The sequence below is a fragment of the Eleutherodactylus coqui genome, chromosome 8 (genome assembly GCF_035609145.1).
Source record: "Eleutherodactylus coqui strain aEleCoq1 chromosome 8, aEleCoq1.hap1, whole genome shotgun sequence".
NCBI lineage: Eukaryota > Metazoa > Chordata > Amphibia > Anura > Eleutherodactylidae > Eleutherodactylus > Eleutherodactylus coqui.
The window spans coordinates 65,213,513-65,232,863 of NC_089844.1; the positions used below are offsets into that span (position 1 = coordinate 65,213,513).

Here is a 19,351-nt window from a genome sequence, read left to right on the forward strand (position 1 = left end):
CAGGCGCTTTTACACTGTGGTAATATGCCCATGTAAACTGATGCATTGTAAACGAATGCATCAGATGGGCAGGGTATATCGGCTGGGCGTGAAAGCGTGGCCGATATACACTCCTGTGAATAAGCCAAAAAGTGTGAAACAAAAAAAAATTCCAATGTGAATGACCCATAGAAGTCCTATATGACGTCATGGGGAACAGATGATAAAAAAGATGGTTACAAAAATAAGTAAAAAAAAAATACAGAATAAAATAAAAATATATACATAAATAAATAAGAAAATGAGTCACCCCCGACACCAACCCAAACCGCCCCCATAATCACCCTGTAATCCAAACCTATGCAAATTATATATCAAAAGTCTAAAACAAAATGAGAAACCCGTTCCTGTACTTTATTTTGGCATAAATAAACAAATTTTAAAAATAAACAACTATACATTTAAAAAAATATATATTTTTGACCCCAATAAAACGTAATGAAAGTCAGTGATAAAAGATATAAAAATAGCCCTATATGTCATGGGAAAAAAAACACAGCAAAACTATTTTTGGTAGCTGAAGAAAAAAAAATAGAGCAGTAAAATCCCCACATGGGTAAAATCCCTAAAAAGTGTCTGGACCGAAACACCTTGGTCCTTAAGGGGTTAAAGTGTCAATAGAATCATATATTGTGTCCTGAAACACACTTAAAACACCATTTTTTTGTTTTGTTTTAATAGCCTATACTTCTTTCAAATTCAAGGAGCCCAGATAGACTCTAAATTCTCCCCCACTCTTGCTAATCTGTATGTGGAATGGTGGGAGGAGAACTATATTTTTTTTGTTTCCAATCCTTTTTCTTCCTGTATTAAATAGTACGGACGATATGTTGGTGACCTTTTGTTCATGACGTCTGATCAGCAACATAGTCTTAAAACCGAGGTATATCTCTCCCATTTTCTAGATTATGTCAATGATAACCCTTATATTTTATTTTTCAAGAGTCATGTAGATACTTCCAACATGGTGTTTTTGGATATCCGACTTGTGGGAGATTGGTGCAAGGGCTGGGCCATTTCCTCCTGATATCACTAGCCTCTATTTGGCAACACCCTACTCAGTACTGATAGCTGCCATCCTCAGCACACCATTTAGGCTGTTCCTAGTGGTGAATTGATTAAAGTTTAAAGGGCATGCTCTACCGCCTCTGAATATGAGGAAGCATATATGGAAGTTGTCAAGCGCCTTACCAAACGTGACTACAAACCTTGGACGTTTAGAAGAACAGAGAAGTGCAATGTAAGTCTGGTGACAACTTGCTACTAGATAAAAGTTCCCTCACATCATTTCAATCCAATCAAACATATATTCTTCAATCTTCCCCTATTAACGCCAGATGAAAAATTAAAACCAATTCTAGACAATGGTGTGAACTGTGTGCTAAAATGGGGAGAAACCTCTTGGACACTTCTCTCCAAGTGTATTCAGAAATGTCTCTCAATATAGGATTTAGCTTAATCTCAAAGTATTTTTCCATGCGGTACTACAAGATACAATATATGCATCTTAGCTGACAAATCTCAAACTTTTGGTTCCAGGTTCTAGGAAGAGAAGGGTTTTGGATTCTGAATTGAGATTTCCTTTTGGTATGAACAATAGAAGTGATTTCTTATATAGTCATTAAACTGTTAGCTTATTGTGGAATTGATGGATTGCGCTTCAGTGCATGATATACTATTGCATTGCCACTTTAAGGGTGAAGTCACACGAACGTATATCGGCTCGGTTTTCACACCGAGCCGATATACGTTGTTCTCCTCTGCAGGGGGGGGGGGGGGAATGGAAGAGCCAGGAGAAGGAACTGAGCTCCCGACCCCCTCTCTGCCTCCTCTCCGCCTCTCTGCACTATTTGCAATGGGGAGAGGTGGGGCAGGGGCGGGGCTAATTCGCGGAACTTAGCCCCGCCCCCGTTCCACCTCTTCCCATTGCAAATAGTGCAGAGGGGCGGAGAGGGGGGCGGGAGCTTAGTTCCTTCTCCTGGCTCTTCCATCCCCCCCCCCCTGCACACGAGGACAACGTATATCCGCTGGGCGTAAAAACCGAGCCGATATACGTTCGTGTGACTTCACCCTCAGTAACATAGGTTTTGCCATATGCTGTGTTACTTCTTTAACAAAATAGATCCTCCCATATGTTAATTCAGCTACTATGATTAGTGCTTTTTGCTCTTTTAGGCGGCCTGCACATTAGCGATTTGCATTGCAGTATCCGGAATGGGCACCCGCCTCAGGATTCTGCAGCAAATACCGCCCATAGCATGTAATGGAAAAGCTTTTTTTTTTCTGCACACGAGCAGAAAGCAACTACAATTTTCCGCTTGCGGAGGAAAATCGCAGCATGCTCCATTTCTAGGCAGAATTTGTGCTAACAGCTTACATTAAAGTCACTGAAAGCCGTCCGACCAGTGGTCCTTCCGCAATCATTATTGCGGAAAGGTCGCTGGATCCTAGTCATCGCCTAGCAAAATCTGTACTGCACTTGTGCGCCGGCCCATCCATACGCATCACAGATAAAGAAGACTCCGACAGGTACGCAGGGGTCACCAGCTGGGCACAGGATCAGATTCCGCTGCGGGACCCGTCCATATGCAGGCGGCCTTATGCGTAACTTTTATTATAGGACCATATCAGTCTGAAATGTGTAAGTGTGTGTCACCGGAATTATGGTCGCCTCATTGTACTGGTCTTAATATGCTGAAATAAAGAAATGGAGTTTATTTTCAATTGGATGTGCTAGACATTCCCACTTTGTGATCCTTGATGTAGCCGATCACTAACAGCTGTTCGAGGCACCTCAAATACTGCTTGGCTAAAGCCGCTTTCACACAGCCCGAGAAAATTCAGCAAGATTTGTACATTGTGAGACACACAAACCTCACATGAATATGAACCCCATTCTTTTAAAAGGGGCTAGTTCTATCTTTGGGCGTTCCCTCAAAATGCCTCGCCCATTGTTTTCAATGGTGCTGGAAAAAACCTTGCACGTTGTGCGAAGTGCTTGCAAGTGGGATGTGAAAAACAATGGGATTGAAAACAATCAGAAACACTTTCCTAAAATGATGGGAGGTGTTTCTGACACAAAAACGCCTTGCATCCACGGGTACATCACACATTCTCGAGCGTGTTATCAGACCGTGTGAGATTAGCCTAAAACTGATGATAGGCGCTATAGCATGGTGAGCTCTTGCTAAGCCCGCTTTCAAACGGCTCAGAAAATCACACAAGATTTGTGCGTTGTGATTTCACGTCCCGATATCGCACTCGCCCATGGGAAATTAGCCTAAGACTTTTTCCACAGTGTCCATGAAAAATGTTACTGTAGGTGTATTCGTGAATTTTTTTGAGGCGGTACTTGAGAAGGTTATTATGACTGCAATTATCATCATTTGACCTATAAAACATATCATTTATAATCTTTATCATTCACTACAGTTTAAGATGTGTTGGCTGTCTGTGATTTTTCAAGAAGTTGCCCAGTAAAATCAAAAGTTTCGGTTGATAACATCATCTGATCGCAGGTGGTCAGCTGAAACCACCGGAGATCAGCTGTTATTACCAAAGGAAGCTGGCAGCTGCACATATTTCCTGCAGTGGCCACTGGAGGAGAAATGGGGTATTACATGATGGCCCATTCAAATGGTTGTGCAAGTCCTGTAGAGCAGGAGACCCTGTTTGCAGAGGTTCTCTGCTGCGACTAATTGATGGGGTCCTGAGCAGAGGACTTTCCTTTATGATGTCAACATACATTTTTAGAAAACCTTGATCATAAGCCAATTAACTCCTTTGTTTTTTTACGGGACAAGTTACATGGCTTCACTTTTGGATACATATATTTATTAATTTATTTTTTTTTGGATTTCATTTTTCCTGCATTCAGCATGCAGAACAAATAATGAGATAACATTCTTCTCTGGGACGGCACAATTGTGGTGATACCAAGTTTATACAGCTTTTATATGTTTTGCTATTTTTGTTCACAAAAAGCACTTAAAAAAAAAAGATGTGGTTTTGTGCTGCCGCATTCCAAAAGCCATGGGATTTTTATTTTTCCATCGGCGGAGGTCTATAAGGGCTTGCTTTTTGCAGGATGAGCTTTAATCCTCATTTATCTAATTTTTGGGAACATATAACATTTTGATTGCTTTTTAGTCTATGTTTTTATAGAAGCAAGATTAACAAAATCTGCAATTCTGGCATATTTTTATTTTTAACGGCGTTCACGGCAGTATAAATGATATGTTAAATTAATTTTGTAGGCCAATAGAATTATGTCAGCACCAAATGTGATATAGTTTTGTTTGTTTGTTTTGAAACTTTTTCACACTTAAAAAAATAATATTTATTTTTTGTTTATTGCTCCATTCCAAGTTCCCTAATACATTTCTTTTTTGTCAACAGTGCTGTGTAAGGCCTAGTGCCCACAGCCGTGACGGCTCTGCAAGCGGAATTAAGCAGCGGAGTCCGTCACGGCGCCCCCAGAGAGACCCCATACTTACCTCTGGATCCGCCGCCCGACGTCCCGCATGACGCACTGGCGCGCATGCGCAGTAGAGCGCATGACGCGCCGGCAGTGTCATGTGATGCGCCAGTCACATCATATGACACGCCCACAGCGTCACATGACGCGCTGGTGGTGAAGCAGTTTCACGCTATCATCCCCTGTGCTACAGCAGAAGATAGCGTGATGGACGGCTTCCATTTACTGCAATGGAAGCCGTCCGCGCGTATGCCCGCGGCAAATACAACATGCCGCGGGTGATTGCGGGTGCTTTCATGGGATGGAATTCCGCACCATGAGCATTGCCTTATTAGGTTCAATAGAACCTAATAGCTGCGGGCCAAGGCCGCGGATTTTCGCCGCGGAATACGCGGTGGAAATCCGCTCGTGTCAATTAGGCCTAAGAGGTATTTGTTTGCAGGATGAGTTGTACTCTTTAAGGGCTCTTTCACATTTTCAGTTTACCGTGTCACTGACACAGCGCGAGCAAAAATCGTGTGAATAGGCGCAAAAATCTGCCGTTTGTGCGCCTGTTCAGATGGTCCGGATCCGGTGCATATACGCCCGGAATTACGTTGGGCGGGGGAAGACAGCTTTGCTAAACTACCTCCCCCTTTCCACCCCCTCGATGGCTCTCGACAAGGTAAGGGGGCGGGAAAGGGCAGTAGCTTGTGTGCTAAGCTCCCGCCCCTTGTCGGCTGCCAGCAATGGAAGGGGGTCGAATGGGGCAAGAGCTTAGCAAATAGCTCCCACCCCGCCCATTGCAAACAGCTGGCAAGGGGCGGAGAAGATGAGGGAAGGAGGTGAGAGTTTAGCAGACACGCTAACAAATAAACAAAGAAGCAAAAAAGTATTAAAAAAAATAGGAAAAAAAAGTAATAAAAATGTCAAAACCCCACCTTTCCCCTCTTTAATATTTTTTATACTTTTTTGTTTTTTTCCCAGAAGGGAACTTGAATATCACCATATTTCTCTAATACACTACTACACTGGAACAATGGGTCTTCATCCGTTAAATATAGCTTTTATTATTTTATAACATTCTCTGCAAGTTTTTTTTTTATAACTTGCACAAACCCTTTAAACCAGTTCTTCCTCATCTCTGTGAAGTGTGTCTACACCTTCATTCTGGACATGACATGCCTAAATCACTCAGATTGAATTAGCTGCCAAGCACAAAATTTAGGTGTTTTGCATGTGCTAAGCTGATGCCATCTGCTCAGAAATTTCTTAAGGTATGTGCTGAACAGGGAATAAATGTTTGGAACAAGTCCACTAAAATCGTATAAAATCCCCATAGCTGCCGCTACGCTGTCATGTTCTAAAAAATCATTATTTCCCAAGTGCAAAAAGTGACATCTACAGCAGCATATGTTATCACAAAAATGGTAAGACAATGACAAGGAAACGTTCCTGACGCGTCACTCAAACTGTCACTTTTTTTTACATTTTGGGAAAATACACATTATAGTTAACAAAAGCAGAGAAAAAAGTCAGTTCATTAGAATATAACATTCCCGTACCAGATCTCCATGAATGAACTGCCCAAAAGGGAGACTGTCAAGACTCAGCGATGTGTCTGTCCTCTGTTGTTCCTCCTGTATGAATGAATAATTTGTGGTACCACTCCTCCTGTCATTAGGGTGGAGCCCTACACAGTCTGACTGATTGGACAGTGTCAGAATTAGCTAGAATTGTAATCACTTGGGAGACTTGTTACGCATCCCGTGGACAGTGAGAATCATCAATACAGAAGTCCTGGATTGTATCAAGCCCAAAACTTTGCTAGAAGCCAAGATCACCGAGCAGAAACTATCCTACTTCGGTCATATCACTCCCAGCAATTCACTTGAGAAGGCAGTAATGCTGGGGATGATCAGTAAGAGTAGGAGGAAAAGCGACCCAAGAAATCGTTGTCTTGATACTATCGAATGGTGCATTATGTCTCCACTGGAAGAATAGGTGGAGACATGGGTTAGCCAGCTTGAGATACAGGGGACGGCCAGGTGATGCTGACAGGTCCTGATTGGCTCCCATCCCCGCTCCAGAACCCACTGTCAGTGTACCGAGGCTGCTGCTCTCAGTGTGTCACCTCCCATCTCCCCTGCCGACCCCTCTTCTTTCGGTTTAGGCTCTCATCACCCCTGGCGACCCCACTGCTGTCAGGCTTCCGTGACCACACTGCTGCAGTCACTGTTTGAACAGCTCTGCTGTGAGTTTTGCCGCCGGCCTTTCAGCTCTTGCCTCCCATCCCTGCTCCGGAACCCACTGTCAGTGTCCTAAAGCTACTGCTCTCAGTGTCTCGCCTCTCATCTCTCTGCTGACCCCGCTGCTGTCAGTACCCCTGCCATGCCCGCTGCTGTTTTTCGACCACTCCGCTGTGATTCTCAGCGCCGGTGGCCTTCCAACTCAGGTGTAACTGTCGTCCTCCCCGGCGCCTTCTTATCTCCGCTAACGGGCCCCGGCTGTGACAGTGGGTGGTGCCCTGGCATGTGTCTGCTCACGGCCCCGTGGTCAGTCTCCCCAGCTGCCTCCCTTTCCCCAGCTGCCTCCCCTCTGACGGATGTTTTCCCGGCTGCCTCCCTCTGATGGATGGGCGATGTCCGGCAAGTAACTGTGGGGACGAGACAGCACAGACCTGCAGCCAATCGGCAGTTAGAGGCGTGGTCGGGGTGTTACCTCCACTGAAGCCCTGTCAACCCATAGCTTCCGGTGGAGGCATAATGTACCAGTATCCCATCGAATCTGACACTTAAGCTCCATTTAGACGGGACGAATGTCGGACAAATGATGCCCAACACTCGTCCCCGTGTGTCCTCGCTCTCGTGCTGTTGCATGGGAGCTAGTAGTGCTGGCTCGATCACAGAGCGGCCCGCAGTGGGGCTTGGCAGCTGCAGGAGACTTTTCTCCCTGCACCCTTTTCATTCACGTAACATAGCGGCTGTTCAATACTGAACAGCTGCTATTTACACTGAGCGATCAGCTCATCGTCCATCGTTTATGCTGCATAAACAATGGACGATGAGCAGATCACTGAGTGTAAATAGCGGTTGTTCAGTTCTGAACGGTCGCTATGTTAAGTCAATGGACAGGGGGGGCAGCGCGAGGAGAGAAATCTCTTCCAGCCGCCCCGTTGTGAGCCAGCGATAATAGCTCCTGTACAGCAGCAGGGGAGCTAGTATGTGCGAGGAAGAGTGTCGGGCATCGTTTGCCTGACATTCGTCCTGTCTAAATAAAGCTTAACACGATTTTAAGTGAACTAGGAAGAAGTAATCAATAGATCTGTATGGAGGAGACTGATCCACAGAATGACTACAAATCGATCTTGATTGAACAGACAATTGAATATAATCATAGTAACACAGTATGTAAGTCCGAAAAAAGATATATGTCCATCCGGTTTAGCCTATTATCCCCCAATGTTAATCTAAAGGCAAACAAGCAAAAACAACCCAGTGAGGTAGAAGCTAAATTTCTCCATTTAACCAATCTGGCAATCGGAATAATCCCCGGATCATGGGGATGCACTAAAACACGCTGTCAACTGCAGGGCGCTGCTAAGCTCCCGACCCCGCCCCTCCCCTTGTCCGCAGCCAGCAATGGGAGGAGGCGGGACGGGGCAGTGCTTAGTTCCACCCCCATCCCGCCCCCTCCCATTGCAATCAGCCAATGGGAAGGAGAGAGGAGCTGAGCCAGCGAGGGGGAGGAAAGGGGAAGGCATGGCAGCCTCGGTGTATATGCGCCCATGTCGTCTGCCCGGGCGCACAAACGTTAGATTTGTGTGCCCGTTCACGAGTTTTTACTCCTCACATCGTAGCATATATCGTCCAGCCGTGAAAAGGGCGGATGATATACGCTCGTGTGAATGAGCCCCCAGTAATAGATTTTTAGTGGCTCAGCAATAGATTTTCAGTGGCTTCTGTTATGTTTAATGGCCTACAGAAAACCCTTATGAGGATTTTATTATTGTTTTTTCCTCCATGAAACTCTACTTGTTCATCTCCCTCACATCTATCTTCCAACTCCTACTAATGATCATCTGGATACAGTGACAGTACCAGTGCGATCTCTATGACGTAAATATCAACCATAGAGCAGAAGTAAACCCCGCCCATGGCTGATATACAAGTCATACAATGGGAAGGGATTAAGGTATATTATAGAATAGAAGACAAGCGGACAACCGGCGGCGGCTATTAACACAATGGCAGCACCGGTTAGCCTCCTGTATTTACAGATGTACTCCAACCTCCGGTTATGAGTCAATAAGAGCACATTACCCGGACCATGTGACCTAGGCAATGCAAAACTAGCCTTACATTCTTGGGAACAAGGAAAAAATATGTTACCTAGTGTTATTTCTGACTAAGTGTTTCTTGATTTGCATTTGGTTTACTGATGTTATGCAAAACAAGAATAAGGAAAAATCACAAGTTTGATTGCGTAATAGGAATTTTTTTAATAAATCATTTTTTCTGGCCACAAACCAAAAGTTTAAGGCTCTTGATAGAGATTTTCAAAAATTTTGTGACAAGGTTATTATGTCCCCAACTGCAAATGGCATCCAAGCGAACTGTAGTAGAGTCATCCTCCCGATATTGGACCAGCCTGGGCTGCTGGTAGCGACAATTCCCATTCAACAAATTGTAAGTGAGGCTGGCCTCAACTCCCATACTAGGTGTGCAAACTATTAGAGACTCAGCTAGTAGACAACAGACTTGTTGGGTAGCAGACTAAAAGACTTGGAATAGTTAGTAAAGATCCACTGCTTGCTGTTACGGACTGAAGTAGGATACTGTGGGGAGAGCCTTACATCACAGTAATTTTGGGAGCACATGAAGGTGCCGTGGCATGGGTTTACTATGTGCCCCGACTATGTAGTGGTATCACAGCCAGAGAGCTCAGGGCTATCATGTTATGGAACGACGCCCTCATTATTAGGGACTAAGTACAAAATACTATAGAGCCTGGGGTGTAGTCAGCGACAAACCATTTTAACGGTAAAAGGTGAAATGACTAATTGCCATGGTAAGCAATAATAGAGAAGATGGCAGCAGCACTCAAAACGGTTATCACACCACTGGTGCGAGGTACCATGCACAGCCCAAAATGGGACCCGACTCCTAGGGTCCACAGTTGATCATAGGTGTAGAAAAAAGAATCGGCAGGGCAACATCCACTTGTAAAATTTCTTCTTTATTAATCCAAAGACATCAGGGATGAAGCAAGCAGCCACGTATCGACCCTACAATCGGGTCTTTGTCAAGCTAATGCTTCAATCCCCCCCCCCCCCCAAATAACACTTAACTACCAATCACATAACAGGACAATAATACATCAAATTAAAAACACATGTGCAATTAGCACTTACCAGCTAGGCCCGCTAAAATGTGCAGGGAATGGCATGGCGGCACCCCGAGTCTAACAAGATCCCCGGCGTCCAAACACACTACTGCGCATGCGCAGCCCAGACGTAACTACGTCAGAACGTGCCCAATGCCCTCTCATTACAACTGCGCATGTACAGCGCATAATATCATCACGGCATGTCGTACAAGGCGTTTTAGGAAATGCCTATCCCAACAGAGATTTCTCATTTTAACTGCGCATGTGCAGCCGACCTAGTACGTCATCCAGAGCATCCCCGTTACCAAGGGGACGCAGACGCACCTCCTAATAACGAGTAGTGCAGTTTGTATTTAGGGGCAATAGTATATATATGCACCTATGCATCAACCCACTCACAGTATCCACCACCTCATGTAGTGGTACATATATGCTTCAATAGAGCTCCGCATTATATATTAAGATAGGTATTAGCTACGCTCAATAGACCAATCACGCATAAGTTCGTAATCAATCAAAAAGAGACTACATTCTTTGTACTCAGAAAATTACTCTTTTTTGGGGTATTGTTACTTAAAGGGGTTGTCCCGCGCCGAAACGGGTTTTTTTTTTTTTTCAATAGCCCCCCCCGTTCGGCGCGAGACAAACCCGATGCATGTGTTGAAAAAAAAAACGGATAGTACTTACCCGAATCCCCGCGCTCCGGTGACTTCTTAGCTACCTTGCGAAGATGGCCGCCGGGATCTTCACCCTCGGTGGACCGCAGGTCTTCTGTGCGGTCCATTGCCGATTCCAGCCTCCTGATTGGCTGGAATCGGCACACGTGATGGGGCGGAGCTACGAGGAGCAGCTCTCCAGCACGAGCAGCCCCATTCAACACGGAGAAGACCGGACTGCGCAAGCGCGTCTAATCCGGCGATTGGACGCTGAAAATTAGACGGCACCATGGAGACGGGGACGCCAGCAACGGAACAGGTAAGTGAATAACTTCTGTATGGCTCATATTTAATGCACAATGTATATTACAAAGTGCATTAATATGGCCATACAGAAGTGTATAACCCCAACTTTGTTTCGCGGGACAACCCCTTTAAAGGCAACCACTATCTTAAAAAAACAATAAACATGTGTATATTTTTATATGTATATATTTTAAGTCTCAAAACAACATGTAATTTTGAGCAGCAAAAATACACTATTATTATCACAAAAAGACGGAAAAAAAATTGGAAAAAATGGATGCCACCATAACGGATCCCTTTTTCATCCCGCGGACCTGCAAATAAAAACAAGCAGGCAGAATATTAAAAGTAACATAAAAATCAAAAAACAGGAATTACACACAAAGGATATAACTTATATATCAAATAGAACTTTGACTACAGTTGAGACACAAGTTCTATCACGAGGACTATCTTTTGGTTCCACTCCACAAACTGACTGGTTTAAGTATGACCTTGACCTCCGCAGATTCTACAGATCTTTGAAATTAAAAGTCTATTTTTCTGCTTCTCAGGACCAAACTACTAATAGATCGGTCTTGGATGGAACTGACTTTACTGCGGACCGGTTGGGCTTACGCAATCGAAGCACATTTCAAACGCCAGGTACCTGTCATGATGTTGAGACTTTTGCTGACATTGTGTCTAATGAAGTATGTACGGTGAGAAAACAGGAATATAGGCACTCTGTCAAACATAATTTGTCCAAACAGGAAACATTGGCTATCAAGACTTAGAGGGGCGATGCGTCCATCGCCATCAGGCCCGCCGACAAGGGCGGGGCCATGGTGGTGATGGACGCATCATATTACCATGAAGAGTTATTGACACAGTTGTCAGATGTTGAAACATATGAGCCCCTGGATGTAGATCCTACTGTGGAATATCAGGGAGAATTATCTCTATTTTTGGAGGATGCGTATTTGGCGGGCATCATTGATCTCAAATTGAAAACTTTTTTACATGTGCCTTTCCTGGTTGTGCCCATCATGTACACATTACCAAAGATACACAAAAATTTGAGATATCCGCCTGGACGACCCATTGTGTCTGGCAGGGGCTCATTAAGGAATAATATCTCACGGTTTCTTGACAGGGTAAGAGAATTTGTTGTATCAACAGCATCGTATGTGCGCGATACCTCCGACTTCTTACTCAAGATCCAGGAGGTCGAGGTATCGGAAACGTCTATTCTTGGTTCATTCGACGTTACGTCGTTGTATACCAACATCCAACACGAAAGGGATCTTGAAGCGGTCAATTACCATTTGTCACGCTCCGACTACAGTAATAGAAAAATTACATTCCTACCTACTTTGTTGGAGATGGTCCTTAATAGTAATTTCTTCTTATACGGAGACTCCTATTTTAGGCAACGCCGAGGGACCGCAATGGGCACGAATGTGGCCCCAACGTATGCCAATTTGTTTATGGCGTACGTTGAGGAGTCCCACATTCATGCCTTACAACTTTGGCATAAAATGAAGATGTGGATACGTTATATAGATGACGTTTTTGTCATTTAGGACGGAAACCAACAAGAACTAGTTCAGTTCCATGAGGAACTCAATAATATGATCCCTAACTTGAATTTCACATTAACAAATTCCACGGAAGCTGTCCAATTCCTCAATGTTTTGGTTTACAAGCATGAGGGATGTTTACGTTCTGATATGTTTACCAAGACTACTGATAGGAATAACCTGTTGGCATATGACAGCTTCCATCCTCCAAGGATGAGAGACTCCTTGCCTTGGAGTCAAGTGCTCAGGGTCCGACGCATTGTAAGTAATGAACATATAGATCAGCGATTGGCGCAAATGTGTTCCAAATTCTGGATGCGCGGATACCCTGAGCAGTTGACCACAAAGTTATGTGAGAAAATACATCAAGTTGAACGTGAATCTCTCCTGGTCCCAAAAGTTAAACAAAGTACGTTGACACGCATTCCATTCGTGTCGTCTTTTGGTCCCATGAGTGGTCAAGTTGGCCAAGTAATCAAACGCCATTGGCCATTATATTGGCAAGATGCTATAACACGATTCCTGAGTTTAAATCTCCCCCCATTTTTGCCTATCGACGAGGTTCTAACCTCAGGGATAGATTGGTCCGTACCACCCGTGAACCTGAGAGTAGAGTAAGACAGACAACACTTGCTCCTTTGAAAACAGGCAACTTCCCCTGCCTTAATTGCGCTAGTTGCAACAATATGGTACTTGGCAATACGTTTACACATCCCCGCACAGCAGGAGGTATAACATCAAGGGGAGATACTTCTGTAATACGTCATTTGTGAACTACGTTATCACTTGCCCCTGTGGGCTACTATATGTTGGAGAAACGACTCTTGAGTGCAGGAGTCGAATCTCGAAACATAAAAGTACAATACGTACTGGTAAGATGAACGTCCCAGTGGCGAAACATTTTAATGAACAGCACCATAATGTGAGCCAATTGCGTTATCAGATCATTGATGCGGTATCAGTAAGTCAACGTGGTGGCAATAGAGAGAAGAGACTTAGGCTCCTAGAGGCCAAATAGATCTTCGAGCTCGACTTTCTTCACCTATTGGGCCTTAACCTGGATTATACCTATAATTGCCATGGTAAGACCGCTCTCACATCTGCGCTGGAACCTCAGTTCGGAGGATCCTTCTAGGGGCGGCACAAAATACCGTTAGAAATAATGCTGCGCTGAGCACTTTTTCTTCCGGTACAACGCCGGGCAGCTAAGCGGAAACCAAACAGACCCCATTATAGTCAGTAGGTCCATTCGGCGCTGTTTGTTTCTGTCGTAAGATGGATCTGTTCAGCCAGGGGATTCCCCTTCCCTGCTACCGGAATGGAACGGGAAAACGTAACCCCCGTTGCAGGTGTGAAAGCCGCCTAAATAACTCTGTTCACTTCCATTCCCTAGTTAGTGAACAGATAGTAGACATTTTGGTTAGGCTACTTTCACATCCGCATTTGGAGTTCCGTTTTCCGTTCGAGGAGCAGGAAAGGGGAATCCTCGCGGCCGAACTGATCCGTCGTATGACAAAACTGACTATAATAGGGTCTGTTCGGTTTCGCAGCGCCGTTTCTTCTGATTTTTTGAGCCGGATCTGTGAAGGAACCTCCGGGTGAAGGTTCCGGCACGGTTGTGAAGTCACGGCCCGATATCGCACTTTCCACCATATGAAAGCCCTATGGATGAGAGGCGTCTGTATTACTAGGGGAACCCCTTCATCCCAGCAGAGTTCTCCCATTGCTTTCACCAGGGCCGCCACTGCCCCTTCCTCTAACTGCTGTATCTGTCCACCCATAATAATGTAATTACTGGATATGTACCCTGTTTCCCCGAAAAGAAGACAGTGTCCTATATTAATTTTTGCTCCAAAAGACTTCACTTTTTTACACATATAGCTGCCTGGACACTAGATTTACTTTTTTCATTAACTGTAACTAGGGCTTAATTTTGGAGAAGGTCTAATAGTTCAAGCATCCTCAAAAATCCTGCAAAATCATGCTGGGGCTTATTTTCGTGGTAGGTCTTATTTTCAGGGAAACGGGGTAATGGTTATTAGAGCCAGTTCTCCCTCTACAAGGGGAGCCCTCAGAAGTGATCTCTGACTGCCCAGCCACAAGGTCACATTATTCTATATACACCCCCTATGAAGCTGCCCCCTCCAGAGCGGCACTGCCAGCCAAGAACGGGAGTCCCAGGGATTTAGCGCGCGTGCACACGCCCCCCGCGCGCTCCCGCGCAGTTTGGAGATGGCGTCGCGCGCCCCCGCGCGTTTCCCTGGCAGCCGCGAGCTGAGTGCGGAAGCCCCGCTGTCCCCCCACCTGCGGAGTTCCAGCAGCGACGGTATGGGGGAGCGGCTGCGGCTGCCCGGGCTGTACCGGCGGGTGAGCGCCTGGAGTGACAGCGGCGAGGATCCTGCGGACTGGCGGCGGCCCTCCTCGGTGCCCGGGCGGCTGAGTGAGCGCTGCGACGAGTGGAGCTCCGGCAGTGAGCGGTCCGCAGCCCGGGGGTGCAGCGAGGCGGACGAGCGCTCCCTGGGGGGCTACAGCGCCCGGCTGTCCCGGGACTGCGGCCGGCAGGTGCCGCTGCTGCGGGGGATCTTCCAGGTGGAGAGGAGAAGCTGCGACGTGTGGCTGACCGCCGGCCACCTGCTGTGGAGCCCCATCCAGCCCGACCACCCGGGTGAGTAGTCACGTGTGCTGGCGGACTACAGCTCCCAGCAGGGGGCACACTGCCCACAAGTATGGCGAGTTATGGGGCAACGTGCCCACAAGTATGCCGAGTTATGGGGCAACGTGCCCGCGACTGTGCCGCGTTGTGGGGGGCAGGGGTGCCCGCGACTGTGCTGCGTTGTGGCGGGCAGGGGTGCCCGTGACTGTGCCAACTTATTGGGTGGGAATAAATCGCACGTGCTTCCGATAGTTGAAATGCTAACATTCGCATCGCACTCGCGTGCAAATCACACGGCGTGCGAATGAAATGGAACTTTTTTTTTACCGCTCCGCAGGAAATAATGGTCGATTTATTTATTTTAAGAAAGCCCCAAAAATGAGACGTAATTAGACGCCTCATGCCCACGGGCGCAGGGATGTTTCCCTATGGACGGCTTAATTAGCGGATCTTCTGCGTGGCTGCCCCACGCGGTTTCCACAAGTCACACCCGCCTGTGGGCATCGGGCCTCCGGCTGTGTTCACAATAGTGTTTTTTTTTTACGTAATATATATTGACGGTCATCCCTAGTTTTCGCCCAGGAAACCCCTTTAAGTTCCTTCAGATCCCTAATGTTGCTCTGGCTGTGGAGGCGCAGTGTAGCGACAGGCCGGCCGACTTCAGCGGTCTGTCACTTATACCTTGAGTAATAGTAACTTTTTTAGAACTTCCCTTTGGCCGCACTGTCAGATGTGAGCCCATTGATGGTCGCTGATATTCACGCTCCTTGTCCTCCTGCTCCCTCCAGCCGCTGATGGATCCTACATAGGGAGCGTCCTGTCAATCTGCAGTTGGATGAAGGAGAAGGATGGGGATCATGAATACAGATGTCCCCGACTTGCGAACAGGTTCCGTTCCAGGAGCCCGTTCGCAAGTCCATTTTGTTCGCAAGTCCGAACAAATGGTAGTATGGAGCGGGATCGCGGGTGGATCCCGCTCCATACAATGTCGGGTGCAGGCTGTTCTTACAGCGGGCACCCGGCGGCAGCAGTTCCGACGAGCCGCGCCGCTCATCTGAACTGTTAACACTTTAAATACCGCTCTGCAACGGTATTTAAAGTGTTAACAGTTCTGCCGAGCGGCGCGGCTCGTCGGAACTGCTGCCGCCGGGTGCCCGCTGTAAGAAACAGCCTGCACCCGACGTTCAGGGGGCCCGTACAGCGTCCAACGATGAGATCGCGGGACGCTGTGTGGTTGCTAGGCAGCCGGGGACCTCCTGAAAGGCCCCAGGGCTGCCTATGCAGAGTGCCCATCAAGCGCACGGCTTGATAGGCGCTCTGCATAGACAGCCCTAGGGCCTTTCAGAAGGCCCCCGGCTGCCTAGCAACCGCGATCTGACCGGACAGGCTTCCATCAGGCTTGATAGAAGCCTGCCTGGTCCCTGCACAGTATGGTGTAATGCCATAGCATAGCATCATACTGTGCAGGACAGATAGTTCGTATCTTGCGAAATTCGTAAGTCGAATGTTCACAAGTCGGGGACTATCTGTATATAAAGATAGGTGGGTACCGCCGGGCTCCTCTTCAGTCGTGCCCCGCACCATTTCATATAGAAGTACTAGAAAGCTTCTCGATGGATCCTTATAAGGCCGCCTGCAAACGGGCGGATATTTGCTGTGAAATCCACGGTCGGTGGCCGCACCACGAATTCGCAGCCAATCCCGCCTGTTAGTTCCTATGGAGGTCCGCTGCCTCCTCCCCACCAGCAGAAATCAATTGCGGTTTCCACTCATGGAGGAAAAATCTCAGCATGCTCCATTTTCATGTGGGCTCTGCTCATTGAAGTCAATGGAAGCCGTCTGACCCACGGAACATTGCGAATAGGTCGTGGATTCCGCGTCGTCACCTAGCGACGGCGTAGGAAAAAAAAAAACTCTGTCCTGTGCATGTGCGGCGGCGAGCCGCTGGGTTCATCTGTGGTACAGAGAAGACGCAGCAGGTACGTGCGGACACCGCTGCTGCCAGAGCCGGATTCCGCATGTGGAGTCTGGCTCTGCCGTGTGCAGGGGGCCTTAAGGACATATTGCTGAAATGAGCAAGTCTGTCAATAAATTGCGCTGTTACAAGGTAACGTAAGGAACTGGACGGTTTCCCTTTAAGGACACTTAATGAAGGAGGAGAACAATAGTCCTGTGAATCACAACAAGCTGCTGTAGCCGCCGGTCCCCGGTGGATACATTGTAGCACTTCTTGTCTTGATGCCCCTAAAGCTATTTACACGCAGCGTAGTTAGTGGCTATCGGGTTTCTACTGAAGAAGTATTTCTCCGGCTTCTCAGAATGGGATGATGGCTTTCATTGGAAGTTCCATGGTTGACCTTATAGATTTGGCTTAAAACAAACTAGAGCTGAAGGTGGGAAGGGGGTGGGGGTCATCTATCCGAATACATGCAGCAATAGCATGGAAATAACACATATTACGGAATGGGATATCGCAGCGCGCTCCTTACATGAGACTGCGCTTCATTACCTATTTTACTACACATTGCTGGTATGACCGTATTCTCATGCCACCCAAACTTCTGCAACCATCTTATTCCTCTACAGAAGTTAATGTGCTTCCATGCAGATGGGTGGGTGGAGGCCGGCATACATGGCCGACCCGATGGCGTTGGTCAGGCTTCCGGCTGTCATGTGAACCCGTCTGCACTTCACGATAGGAGGACCCATTTTAAATGGCCAGGATTGGAGGTTTCTTCGCCTTGGCTGTTAGCGCAGGAGCCCAGCTGTCGGACAGCAGTGCTCTTCCTGGCCTGTGTTTTCTGTACCAGCCTGAGGCCCAATGCCATCGGGCATATTTGCACTGCGGGATCCGGAGCGAGCATTAGCCTCTGGATCCCGCAGCAAATACTCCTAATCGGACATGCAAGGAAAATGCTTTTCCATGCCCGCGAGCGGAAATAAACAGCGATTTTCCGCTTGCAGGGGAAAATCGCAGCATGTCCTATTCTAGTGCGAGCCTCACGCGAGAGCTTCCTTTGCAGTCAATGGAAGCTGTTCGTCCCACTGCGAGTCGCGGGACATGAGCAGAGAGAGAAGACAACTGACAGGTACGCGGGGGTCACCGCCTGGGCACAGGTTCTGATGCTGCTGCGAGATTGTGCAGTCGGAATCTGACCTGGCCATGAGCCTGGGGCCTTAGACTAGGCCACTGTGTTCTTACGGTGGCCTTGCCTAAGGCCCCTTAGTGGTTACCGCGAAAGCACATATGTGTGGTCACTGAGGGGGTAGAGGGGTTTTCCATGTATTTGACGTATCCTTTATCCACCAGAAGACGCTGGCTGCGGTCACGTGCCGCTCCATCTATCACAGCCCTCAGCGGTGATTCTTCCATGACTGCTGAGGTCTGCGGTAGGCTGGGTGGTCACATGTATACCGAACGGCATGGAACCGCAGCCGGCTTCTTCAGGGTTTCCAAGGCGGGCACTGAGGGCTTCAGAGCTGGACCGGGAACCACTGGAGTAGGCGATGATACATTTTTCTTTATTCTGAGCCTTAAAAAAAAAATAATTTTAAACTAAATGTTCTGGAAAATCCCTTTAACCCCTTCACAACCATCCAATAGTAAATGTACGTCAGATGGTTGTGAAGGATGTATGGAACGGGCTCAGGTGACGAGTCAGCTCCATGCCCAGTGGCTATTGGCTGTTTCTAAAAGCTGAGGTCCCTGATAACTTCCACGATCTGCTGTCGATACTGCCACAGCTTTGGTGCTGTGGTCAAAGCTGGCCACAGATATAAACATTCAGCGGGAGGGGGGATGCCCCTTCCCATGCCCCATCGGGATCCCCCGTAACGTTTTTTTTTTTTGTACTTTACTTTCCCAGCAGACCACTACATTCAAACCAGGGATAAAGAATCGCCAATCTCTTGATCAATGGGGGTACCAGCAGTCAGACCCTCAGTGTGAGATATATATATATATATCTATATCTATGTGTGTACATATATCTATTGTGTGTGTGTATACACACACACACCCACACAAACTGTAGAGAACTGCGGCTCCAGTATGATACGGTCAGCCTTCTTCCTCCCCTGATTCCACGAGGAAGTCATTTAGTCGTCTCCAAGGACGCATCTCCAGCTTCTTCTCTTATCTGTTTGGCAATAAGCTTACAAGCGGAGCCATACGCTGAGATAATATATAGTTGTGCAACCAGTCTTTCTGCGCGCCTCGGCCTTTGTACGCGCGCCTCGGCCTTTGTACGCGCGCCTCGGCCTTTGTACGCGCGCCTCGGCCTTTGTACGC

General features: G+C 47.2%; 1 protein-coding gene across 1 annotated transcript in view; it reads left to right on the forward strand.

The window, feature by feature from the left end:
• Positions 1 to 14,639: 14,639 nt before the first annotated feature.
• CERKL (ceramide kinase like) overlaps positions 14,640 to 19,351 on the forward strand; it is a 124,934-nt gene continuing 120,222 nt past the window's right edge. The window contains exon 1 of the mRNA XM_066575760.1: positions 14,640 to 15,072. Coding sequence (XP_066431857.1) covers positions 14,640 to 15,072 — 433 coding nt within the window. The remainder of the gene's footprint in view (positions 15,073 to 19,351) is intronic.